Genomic DNA, 11,709 nt, shown 5'->3' with positions numbered 1-11,709 from the left:
AAGGTAAGCCTTGGAGCCCCAGAAAGAGGCTGGTGGGTGTTGCAGGACCAGGGAAGTAGAGGGAGGTGAGGGCGGGGCCAGGACCAAAAGCGGTGCTCCTGGCAGCCAAGAAAGGCACTGAGTTGGTCTGGGTGACAAGGGTCAGGAAGCAGTATTGGTTCCCCTGGTGTCTGGGGCCCCAAGACTAGGAATGGCGCACGGCCCAAACTAGGAGTATAGAACGGCGGGGGGGGGGAAGTAGAGGGAGGTGAGGGCGGGGCCAGGACCAAAAGCGGTGCTCCTAGCAGCCAAGAAAGGCACTGAGTTGGTCTGGGTGACAAGGGTCAGGAAGCAGTATTGGTTCCCCTGGTGTCTGGGGCCCCAAGACTAGGAATGGCGCACGGCCCAAACTAGGAGTATAGAACGGCGGGGGAGGGGATATATATGGAAGGGTGAATGTGGCTTAGGGAGTCCTGGCACGGAGAGCCGCGCCATAGACTTACCCCAAGAGGCCTGAGGATAGTAGTGAGTAAATTTTTTTAAGTTAAAAAAAAATTGGCACCAAATAAGAGAGAAATTGTGTATGTAACTTGGATAAAAACCTAGTCATACACAAATATATGAAGTTTTTTTTGCAAAATTATAAAAGAATATCAATATCAAATACTATTATATTAAATATATAATAATGCTAAAGTATATTCATACAACCAAATTTTACATACAGGTTAAAGAGAACCTAATATACTGGGCGTGGTGGTGCATTCCTTTAATCCCAGCACTGGGGAGGCAGAGATAGGCAGGTTTCTGTGAGTTTGTGGCCAGCCTGGTATACAAAGTGAGTTCCAGGATGGCCAAGGTGACACTGTCAAAAAAAAAAAAAGAGAGGGAGAGAGAGAAAACTTACATATATAACATGCATAGACAGACATTACCCTTAAGTCTATATAAAAAGTTATTTGGTATGTAATTTGACCCTAATCACACATGGCCTGCTGAATTTGGGGAGGGCTAAAGTATACAATCTGTTGAAAGCTAGGAAGAGAAGGCATGACCCATGCTGGGAAAAGGCTATCCAGTGTGCATACCCTCAGGTCATTCATACACCTCAGCAACACCTCAGTTATCTCAAAGCCTTTTCGAGGTAACTGACACTGATTCTAACCACTCCAACAGCTATCAAAATACCTGAAAGCAAATCCTGAATCCATCACTCTAGAGTCCAGCCTTGGAAGACAAAAGAAAAATGCGTAGGAGCCCAATAGAGGGATGCTTTTGGAAGCCCTTGACAAGAAATTCCAGTGGACTCTCATAGGAACATTTGAAAATTGCCATGTTCTGACTTTTTTCTAGTTCCCTGTCTAGAACTTATAATGATAATAACTCTTGCTTTTGCTTCTCCTTCACATCTCCTAGTCACGATTCAAGGACTTTCTTTTCTCCCTAGAGATAAGAGTTATGCAATCTGGGAGTCTTTTAGATAGACCCACTGAAGGGTTACTCCAATTGCCTCACCCTGTGTCCCTCCCTGTTTATCATGGAAGAAGCCAGAGTGGTCTGCATCCTGATTCCCCATTGGCAATTTGGGTAACCTCTTCAGAGGATGATGTGACAAGAATAGGAGGTAGGAACTGGCTAGGCAGTTAGGGTAAAAAGACCCCAAAGTAAACTAGCCAGTTTCTTGGCTAAAAGTCAAATGTCCTTGGGCCTCTTAGCAACATAGTCTGTTCCAAAGGCCAAAAATGACAAAAGCATTTGGGAGCTTGTATCTAATCCTTAAAAGATTTTAGGGTTACCTCTTCAGAGAGAATGTTAGAGTAGCCAAAAGCCCCATAAAAACAAATGAATAAATCAAAGAAGAAAAAAGAGTACATGAAGTTATCAGAAAAAAGTGATGGGGAGATATGGGAGAAGTTGGAGGGGAGGGAGTGGGCATGGATTTGATCAAAACACCTTATTTACATGTATGAAATTCTCAGTAAATTATTATGTAAATAAAAATCATGCATAGAGTTTGAAAGCATAACTTTAAACAACAAAAAAAATATATTCAGGAGTGGGATGTAGCTCTTTGGTAGAATGCTTGCCTGGTGCAAGGGCTCTGGGCTTAATCCCAAGCAATGCAAAACACATAATACCCAAAATAATCAGTATTATCCTCCTGTATTGGTTAGTTTTTATGTTACTGTGACCACAACACCTGACAGAAAACAACTTGTGGTAGGAAAGGTTCATTTTAGCTCATAGCTTCAGAAAGTTTCAGTCCATCATAGCAGTGAAGGTACGTCAGAGTTCATAGTCATAGGCATGTGGGGCAGACCAGTTAGCAGACCAGTTAGTAGAGAATGAGGCTAGAATCAGGTATAACCTTCAAAACCCACCTAGTTTCCCTAGCTAGTCCCCACGTCCTAAAAGCTCCAGTTTTCCCAATAACACCACCAGCTGGGGGAATAAGCATTCAAAACATGGCTCTGTGAGGAACATTTCAGATTCAAACCATGACAACTCTCTCTATAAAATACATCACAGTGTTATTAGCAAAAACAATTTGTCTTTTTGTAAGAAACAGTATACTTTAAAATGAAATGGAGATCTTTTTTAAAGGTTAAAAACTCATTCAATTTTATGTCTTACAGGGCTTATACTGAGTTCAATATTGTATAACTGTATTAATTCAACAGTGAACCTAAAAATTTTATAGCCACTTTTGAAAGAGATGTATCTTTGCTCTGGAAACTGTTATTGAATATGTTAAAGCTGTAATGAAATGCTTCTTCTAAAAAATAAAAAAAAATGTATATATAAAAGAAATATACACAGCAAGTACATTATTACTATCATAAATGAAAAAATATAGAAAATGAGAAATAATTTAGTAAATGTGACAGTCACATAAAACCATACCAAAGACCTTTCTATATCTGTAATGCTCTCCTTTGTAAAAAGATCTGTATCAAATATGACAAAAATAACATTTGAAAAATCTAAAAAATAAGAGGCACTCTCCCAAATAACTTATATACTGCCACTTGCCATCGGAAAGAGGGAGCTATGCTTATTCTTGTTTGTGATAAAAGACAGAACCACTAGTAGGCAGGGCTTGGGTTTGTTTGCTTGCTTGTGATGCTGAGGATTGAACCCAGGACCCTGGGCATACTAGGTAAGTGCTCTGCCACTGAGCTATGCCTCCAGGGAAATAGAAGGAAAGTTTATAAGTGAAGCCTTAAGGGTAAGGAAGAATTTTCTGACAGTTCATCTAAAACCAGTGTTCTGCTGAGCACTATAGCATATTAGGTTAAATCCGGTGTGTTGTGGCTTTACTGAAGGATATCTCAGCATCTTTAACATGCAAATATAATATTTAGGAGAAAATGCAACTCATTTACCTTATTTCCCAAATTTACTTGTCCATAAAAACTTTTATTCACCGATCAGTGTTAACATCTCTTGAAACAAAATTCATAAAATAGTTTTGAGTTAAAGCTGTTTAAAATTAAACATATTGTCTTCTAAAGGAATACGGTCAGTTCACATCAAGATATCTGAAGAAACCGGACGGTGTTGCTATCACTTCACTACTTCTGAGATCTTGGTGATTAAAACTAAAGTCTATAAAACTTGGGGTACTAGAGCAAATTCTCTTAAGAACCTGTTACATTATTAACAATGTGAGACCCAACATGGATCTAGATGGAACCATGATGGATTAAAATGAGTGGGAATGAGGTATTTAGTACATGAGTTATAAAATTTTCCTCCTAGCAACATGCTACATGGTCATGATATTCCCGGGTCTGCCCCTCAATCCATTCACTGCATGTGAGATAATGTTTCTCAACTTTTTTTTCATTCAAACACACAAACAGAAATGCTACGTGCTCTGTTCACCTGTGGATTTTGATAGGATCTTCATTCAAGACCATCCCCATTTGCTGAATACCATTCAGGAGCTTAAACCTAGGACATTAGCATTACCCCTTTTCAATAAACAGGAAAAGTCCAAGACTACAGGGAGAAATTGCAAATAAAAACTACAGGAAAAGTAAACCAGGAAAAATTCATAATGAAGAAGCTAAGTGGGGGGGGGTGTTAAAGGAAGTTGGGCTTACGAAAACATTTTGTTTTTGAAGATTTGTTGCAATAAGCAAAAAATAGATGCAATAATAAGACAAAGCTGTCCCAGCAATACTGAAAAGCCTAAGTTGCAAAATACAGTCGGTTTCTTAAACAAATGTCTGCAGAAGAGCACAGTTCAGGGCCAAACATCATAGCTTCTTAGAGGAATGTACACTAAAGAAGAGTGAATAGCTCCCTAGGAGTTCTACAGTTTATACTTGTTCCTGTTCACCATGACCGCATTTACTCTTTAATTGTGGTTTCCAGGATCTGTCAGTACTGAGAAAGGAGTCTTTGGGTAAGTTGATAAAGTACTGTGGTAATCAGAAAGATATTGCTTCCATATATTAGGAATAAAATGGCCTACTATGTCCTGCCATCTAAGATCTTATTGAACTTAATAGCTGACAAGCCAGTCCCTGGATCAGATCATGCCATACACACCATTTTTTATATCTTTGTGAATAGCGCAATTACACAGCTGATAGAGAAACTTCAAATACCATACCTCTGTTATTCTGCATTTTTGCCCCTCAAAAATTTGAGTCATCCCTTCTAAAGGGCAGGTGCCTGATAAAGGAATCTCCAAACTTTGCATACCCACAAAGACTTATCTCAATTATATATTTGTATTTTCATGGTCATTTGGAGATACCAGCCAGCTGGAGCAACATTACCTGAAGTTTACTGAATTCATTGACAGCTTGAAGGACATAGACTCTTGGGTCCTTGTTTAAAGATATACTGGAAAACCTATTCCTAGTATTGCCTCTCTCATGATAGAAAGTTGGAGATAACTCAGATAGAATGCTATCTCCTTCTCCTAACCCAGTAGGAATAGAAAAAAATGCTTGAAGATAAGTGATGGCTGAAACCAGGGTTGTCAGTCCAGGGAGTCATCAGAGCTTTGTATTCTTGGTCTCTAGGTTGATCATATTCCCCTGAATATGAGGGATCTTCTTATCTGTTGGCCCATGAATAGCCTCTGACTTTACAGGAACATAGTAGTAGCCCATGATGGAGAAGATCAGGCAGACCATCAACAGAAGGCAGGAAAACAAAATGAATTCAGCCCACTGCAGGAAGAAATAAACATGAGAAGATCATGGGGGATGTCTGAATTAAAGGGATCTGTGCAGGGTGGGGACTAGGAAGCCCAATGACTAAGAGATCACCCTGTGAGGCAGTTTCCTGGGATGAACACTAGGTTCCTTGGTCTCCCCTCCCACAGGTACAGAGTGGTCACTATTGCCACACACATATACCTGTTTCCTGGCAATGTCTGATATGTAACCTTCATAGCACTGAGTGGGGGATGTGGAGGCCAAGGGATGGGAAAACAGGGAAGAGGAAGTTGGAGGGATATCTGGGTAGACACAAATAACTGTTTTCCTCAGATCCGTACCTGTACCAGGCCACTGAATTGTGCCACAACAAGCACAATGATATTCCCAACTGCCACTGTCAACAACCAGGCTGCCTGGAGTACAGATTTCATGCTAGATGGTGCCTAGGGAGGACAAGTCTGTAAGCAAACAAACTCTCTATTCCACCTGTTACCCCATAAAACTTCACCCATAAAATTTTCCATACTCCCACTTTCCCCACTATGTTCAGCTATCACTTTGATTCATAGTAAGAGTCACAGTAAGAATACAATGGGTCTCCTCATTGAATGTTTAATTTACCATATCATATTGTTATCACAACCTTAAGAGATAAATTCTATTGTTACAGTATTCTTAAAATATAAGGAAAAAAAAGAACATAAAGGAAAGGAAGCAAAACAAAATAAAACAGAGCTGGAGAGATGGCTCAGTGCTCAAGAGCTCTTGCTACTCTTTCAGAGAACCCAAGTTCAGTTTCCAGCACCCAGGTTTAGTGGCTCAAATCTGCCTATAACTCCAGCTCAAGGGACTCTGGAAACACACACATGCAGAGAGAGGGAGAGAGAGAGAGAGAGAGAGAGAGAGAGAGATATTTGGAGAGATGATAATCCACTTGCTCCAGGTGCACAGGTCATGTCATGCAGCCCTTATGAACATGATCGGTCTGACTCCGTCCTTAGCCCTTAGTCTTCATCTTTAAGCGTTTTCTCTTTTTCCCCAGATCCCAAACAATATAGCCTCATATGCTGCACTGTCATGCTTCTGGAAATCATGATGACTGTTCAGGGTCATATGTAAGGAACCCATGAACCAAAGAGATGGAGGTCTTGACCCGGATGGCTTGACCTATTTCAAGCAGTGGAAGAATTAAAACTCACTATCCTTTAAGCAGTGTCTCCACTTCTACCTTCCACCACAACATCTTACCTGGGAATAAGAAAACTCAAGTCCTGTGACAGAGAACATGACCTCTGCTGCCGTAACCAGGGCATACTGTGGTAGCTGCCATGCAATGGACAGTTGACTGACTGGGATGTCTCTTGTTTTCCAGGCCTGAAGGCCCTGATTGGTGACCTTAGTGACAAAAAGAAGAAAACAGACTTCTCAGGAAACCCGATTAGCCTACATACAGCATTCTGTGATCAGAATCTATCCTTTCCTTTTATGTTCATTTCTCTGCTACCTTTAAGAGATTGGACATTTCTACATAATTCTAGCATTTTGACATTTCTGTTGGTACTACTGGTTCCTTTGCCTGACTTCAGGCAGTTACAGTAAAAGTCCTAGAGATTAAGTTGTTGCTATCCAAATGCTTTTGATTCTGAGTCAAAGGACATAAGCTTCTAAATAATCAAATCAAGGTGTCCTGTTTGCTTTAGTTGAGAATATAAATAGTATCCAGGCATCTATTTGTATGGAATTTTCAGCATAAGAGCAGACCATGACTAGAGCTTCTAAATCGAGGTCAGCTACTCAAATGCTCTAGGGTAGGTAATTAAGTAAGTGAGGCATGCTGAAATAGTGAGTGCAGTGAACTGGACAGCACAGGTTCCATCAAGGTCAGAGCCACTAAAGTACCAGTCAGTTGACATGGTGATATCTGTTACAGATTCATCTAACATTATACCAGTGTAAGTAATCCATGTTCTTAGGTAAAATTTCTTGACTTTTAAGTATCAGCCATTGATTTGTTTATTATTTATGTTAACACCATATAAACCAAACAAGGCAGGACTATGGACTGTGGAAGGAATTGAGTTCCCAGACCCCCAATTTATTTTTTAAATATTTTATTTCTTTTTATTTTATGTGTATGAGTGTATTGCCTGCATGTGTGTAAGTGCACCTGTGTTGTGCAGTGGCCATCGAGGGCACTGAAGAAGAGGACATCAAACCTCCTGAAACTGGAGTTACAGATGATTCTTAGTCACTATGTAGGTGCTGGGAATTGAACCCAGGTCCTCTAGCAGTCAGAGCTCCTAACCACTGAGCAATCACTCCAGCCGCATGATTTCTACTTTAGATGTCTATTAGATATTGGTGTTTAGAAGCATCTATGGCATACAGTTTGAGCAGCATATGAGAGACAGAACAAGCCAAGACTGGAATAATACCAGAAGTAACAACTCTTGCAAGTCAAACTGTGACATTAAGAACTCAAGTGTTAAAGTTCTAGCAGCCAGAATTTGAGACTGTGAGTTAATTTTGACCTAGGGTACTTATAGATGCAATTAGTCACATTCAAATGGGGTCATTAGAATGGACTGATAGATCTATATAAAAAGGGAAATTTGGACAGAAAGGCACACAAAAAATTCTGTATGAAGATAAAGGTAGACATTGGGGTGATTATACTATATACCAAGAAATACCAAATTCCCAGTAAACCACCAGAAGCTATAGGTAAGGCAGAGAAAGGGTGCACCAGCCCTACAGATATCCTGACCTCAGACTTGTAGTTCACATACCTATGAAACAATAAGGTTCTATTTTGTAGGCTCTTCAGATTATGACATTTAAAACATTTTTAAATTTATTTTTTTTATTTTATGTATGTGAGGGCTTTGTCTGCATGTCTATTAAGTGCGCCCATATTACTCAAAGCCCATGGAGGTCAGAAGAGGGAGTCAGATCCCCTGGAACTGGAATTAGAGATGGTTGTTAGTCATCATGTGGGTGCTAGGAATTGAACTCAGGTCGTCTAGAAGAGCAGCCAGTGCTCCTAACTGCTGAGTTATCTCTCTAGCCCAAGCTTATGACATTTTTTTTCTTATAGCAGCCTTATGCAACTAATAGGCCTAAGCTTGTTTTAATATCTGATGATATCAATTAATGTCATACACCGTATCAGTAGGCTAAAGGACAAAAATCACCTTGTCATCTAAATAAATTCAGAACAAGCACGTAACAAAATTCAACCCCATATAAATGAGATAAAATAAACAAGTGAGCAAATAATCAGACAAAACCTCAAAACCTAGCAGTGGACAGAAATGTCCTCAACCATTGATGGAGGATATCTATTTATCTTCTTAGTGATAAGACTTAATGCCCCTCCCCAAGCAGATGTCTGCTGTACCAGAGCAACTGTGCAGAGAAAAGAAATAATGAACATCTATACTGAAAAGAAATTGAGGCTATCTCTATTTACAGTTGACATGATCTTGTATGTAGAAAGTTCAAGCAACCCACTGAAGTAGTATTAGGACTAATAAATGAGTCTAGGAAGGGTTCAGGATAATATACAAAGAATAACATAAAAATCACTTGTATTTCTATACTTAAAATGATCAAGTGAAAATGAAATTTAAAAAATCATTCATTAACAACAGTTTCCAAAAAAATAGGAACAAATTTTTAAAAGTAAATGCAAAAAACATATTCTGAAAACTACAAAAACATTGTTGGAAAAAATAAAGATATCTAAATAAATGAAAAGACATTTCATAGTCACTGAATATTATTAAATGGCAATGGTCCCTGTGAATGATCTTCAGATTCAGTATGATTCCTTTCAGTTGGTTTCTACTCCTAAGCTAACTCAACTTCATGTGGAAATTCAGGGGACCCAGAACGACTGATCAATCTCTTATTTTATTTTGAGGTTGAGGATAGAACCCATGGTCTTGCACATGCCAGGCAAGTGCTGTACTACTGAGCCACATTCTCGGTCTATAAATCAAGCTTGAAAAAGAAAAGGGGGTGGGTAGATACTGACATTTTCTGGATTCAAAATTCACTACAAAGCAATAGGAAACAAAAATAATGTGGAAGTGACACAGTATAAACATGTAGATCAATGGGTAGAAATAAGAGCCCATAAATAAGACCTCATATTTATGGCCAACTGATTTCAACAAGGAATATCATGATCATTTGATAAACAGTTTTTTCAATAAACTGTGCTGGGATGGCTGGAAATTAGATGATAGATGATAGATAAGATGATAGATAGATAGATGATTGATAGATAGATGATAGCTAGCTAGATAGATGATAGATAGATGATAGATAGATTTATATCTGTATGAAAGAGTTGAGCATATATCTTTAGCAACAGGTCCTTATATATGGAGCTGGAAAGGTGGCTCAGTGGTTAAGAGCACTGGTTGCTCTCCTATAGGGCCTGGATTAGCTATGGTGGCTAACAATTGTCCTTAACTCCAGTTCCAGGGAATCCATTGCCTTCTTCTGGCCCCCACAGGCATTGCACACACATGGCGCACTTACATACAAGCAGGCAAAACACTCAAACACATAAAATAAAAAATAAATTTAAAAAGGTCCTTATGGGGCTGGAGAGATGGTTCAGTGGATAAAAGCACTGGGTGCTCTTGCAGAGGACCTGGGTTTGACTCCCAGCACCCACACAGTGGCTATGAACCATCCTTAACTCCAGTTCCAGGGGAATCCGATGCCCTCTTTTGTCCTCAGCAGGCATTGCATGACACGGGTGCACTCACATACATGCAGGCAATATACTCAAACACATAAAATAAAAATAATAAATAAAATATTTTTTAAAAAGGTCCTTATGTACAAAAAGAAACCTGAAAATAGAATAAAGAATTAAACATAAAAGTTAAAACTATAAAATTCTCAGAGGAAACCATAAACATGAGACATTGTGATCTTGATTAGGCAATGCTTTCTTTTCTTTTTTTGTCTTTTTGATATAGGATCTCCCTGTAGCTCCAGCTGGCCTGGAACTCAATATGGGCTTGAGCTCACAGAGATCTGCCTGCCTCTGCCTCCTGAATGCTGGGATTAAAGGCGTGTGCCACCACACCCAGCTGGCTAGGCAATAATTTCTTAAATGTGACACCAAAATCACAATCAAATAAACTGAACTTCATCAGAATTAAAAACATCTGTGTTTCACAGAGGAAACATTTCCTCCATGCTTCCAAGTGAAGCCAGCCATGGTCAAGCAGGACCTTTGACTTATCTTCACATAGATGGAACTGATAAAATAAAGGAGCCAGAGGATCCTCCTAAGCCCATGTGACCCCTGAGGAACAGCTCCTCAAATGACCTTAAGAGTAAAAGCAAATTTGTTTGCTGGGTATCGTGGTGCACACCTTTAATCCCAGCACTCAGGAGGCAGAAGCAGGTGGATCTCTGTGAGTTCAAGGCCAGCCTGCAGGGAGACCCTGTCTCAAAAAGACCAAATAAATAAATGAATGAATGAATGAATGAATAAATAAATAAATAAATAAATTGGTTTATTTGGGCCACTGTATGGTCTTAAACACCCAAAGATTAAAGTGATCAGTATAAAAAAAGTGATCAGTATATGTCAGCATATTTCTTTAAGAGTTCAAGGGATTACACTTCCCAGACATTAGGCTTAAGTCCATATAAAATGTTATTTAAACAATTATAATTTTGTTCCTAACCAGAAAGTGCTGCTCAGATGTAAAACTTCAAATCTTGGTCTGCAGTACTGTAGTGCCCACCTATAGCTAAAGGAGACAACCTGCTATTGTTCTAAAATGATGACTAAATTTACTAAGAAGTGGGGATTTCACAGGATGATGTGAAGAGCCCATGATGATCCTAGGGTGGAATCAGATTCCTAACAGAAATCTGTAAAGCTTTCATGGAGCCTTGGCAGACAAAAGAAAAATGAGGAGGAACCCAACAGAAGGATGTTTTTGGAAGCTCTCAAGAAATTTCAATGGACTCTGATATGAACATTTGAAATTTGCCCTGTTCTGACCTTTTTCTGGTTACCTGTCTAGAACTTGTAATGCTAACTACTCTTGCCTTTACTTCTCCTTCACATCTCCTATGCACCAGTCAAGGACTTTGTTTTCTCCCTAGAGTTGAGTTATGTAATTTGGGAGTCTTTTGGATAGAACCACTGAAGGGGTACCCCAATTGCCTTACCCTGCATCCCTGTTCAGTATGGAAGAAGTCAGAGCAGTCTGCTACCCGATTCTCCATCAGCAATTTGTGTAACCTCTTCAGAGGATGGTGTGATAAGAAAAGGAAGTAGGAATTGGCTAGGCAGTTAGGGTACAAAGACCCCAAAGAAAAGTAGCCAGTTTCATGGCTAAAAGTCAAAATGTCCTTGGGCCTCTTAGCAACATACTCTGTTCCAAAGGCCAAACATGTCAAAAGTATTTGGGATCTCTTATCTAATCCCTAAAAGATTTTAGGGTTACCTCTTCAGAGGAGAGAATGTTAGAGTAGCAAAAAGCTCCATTAAAAAGAAAAAGAA

General features: G+C 39.4%; 1 protein-coding gene across 3 annotated transcripts in view; it reads right to left on the bottom strand.

Moving 5' to 3' along the window:
• Positions 1 to 3,360: 3,360 nt before the first annotated feature.
• Slc15a2 (solute carrier family 15 member 2) overlaps positions 3,361 to 11,709 on the bottom strand; it is a 38,345-nt gene continuing 29,996 nt past the window's right edge. For 2 of the 3 annotated variants that reach the window (XM_008842927.2, XM_017800561.1), the window contains 3 exons: positions 6,411 to 6,557; positions 5,501 to 5,605; positions 3,361 to 5,171 (listed from right to left, as the gene is read on the bottom strand). In XM_008842927.2, the coding sequence (XP_008841149.1) occupies positions 4,995 to 5,171; positions 5,501 to 5,605; positions 6,411 to 6,557 (429 nt within the window). In that variant the 3' untranslated portion in view covers positions 3,361 to 4,994. Of the gene's footprint in view, positions 5,172 to 5,500; positions 5,606 to 6,115; positions 6,330 to 6,410; positions 6,558 to 11,709 lie in introns of those variants that run through there. The other variant, XM_008842928.3, reaches the window with a different exon arrangement.

This window comes from Nannospalax galili, unplaced genomic scaffold, assembly GCF_000622305.1.
Source record: "Nannospalax galili isolate Female #2095 unplaced genomic scaffold, S.galili_v1.0 scaffold18, whole genome shotgun sequence".
Taxonomy (NCBI): Eukaryota; Metazoa; Chordata; class Mammalia; order Rodentia; family Spalacidae; genus Nannospalax; species Nannospalax galili.
The sequence above is the reverse complement of the archived record's forward strand: the minus strand, read 5'-3'. Positions and strand labels throughout refer to the sequence as shown.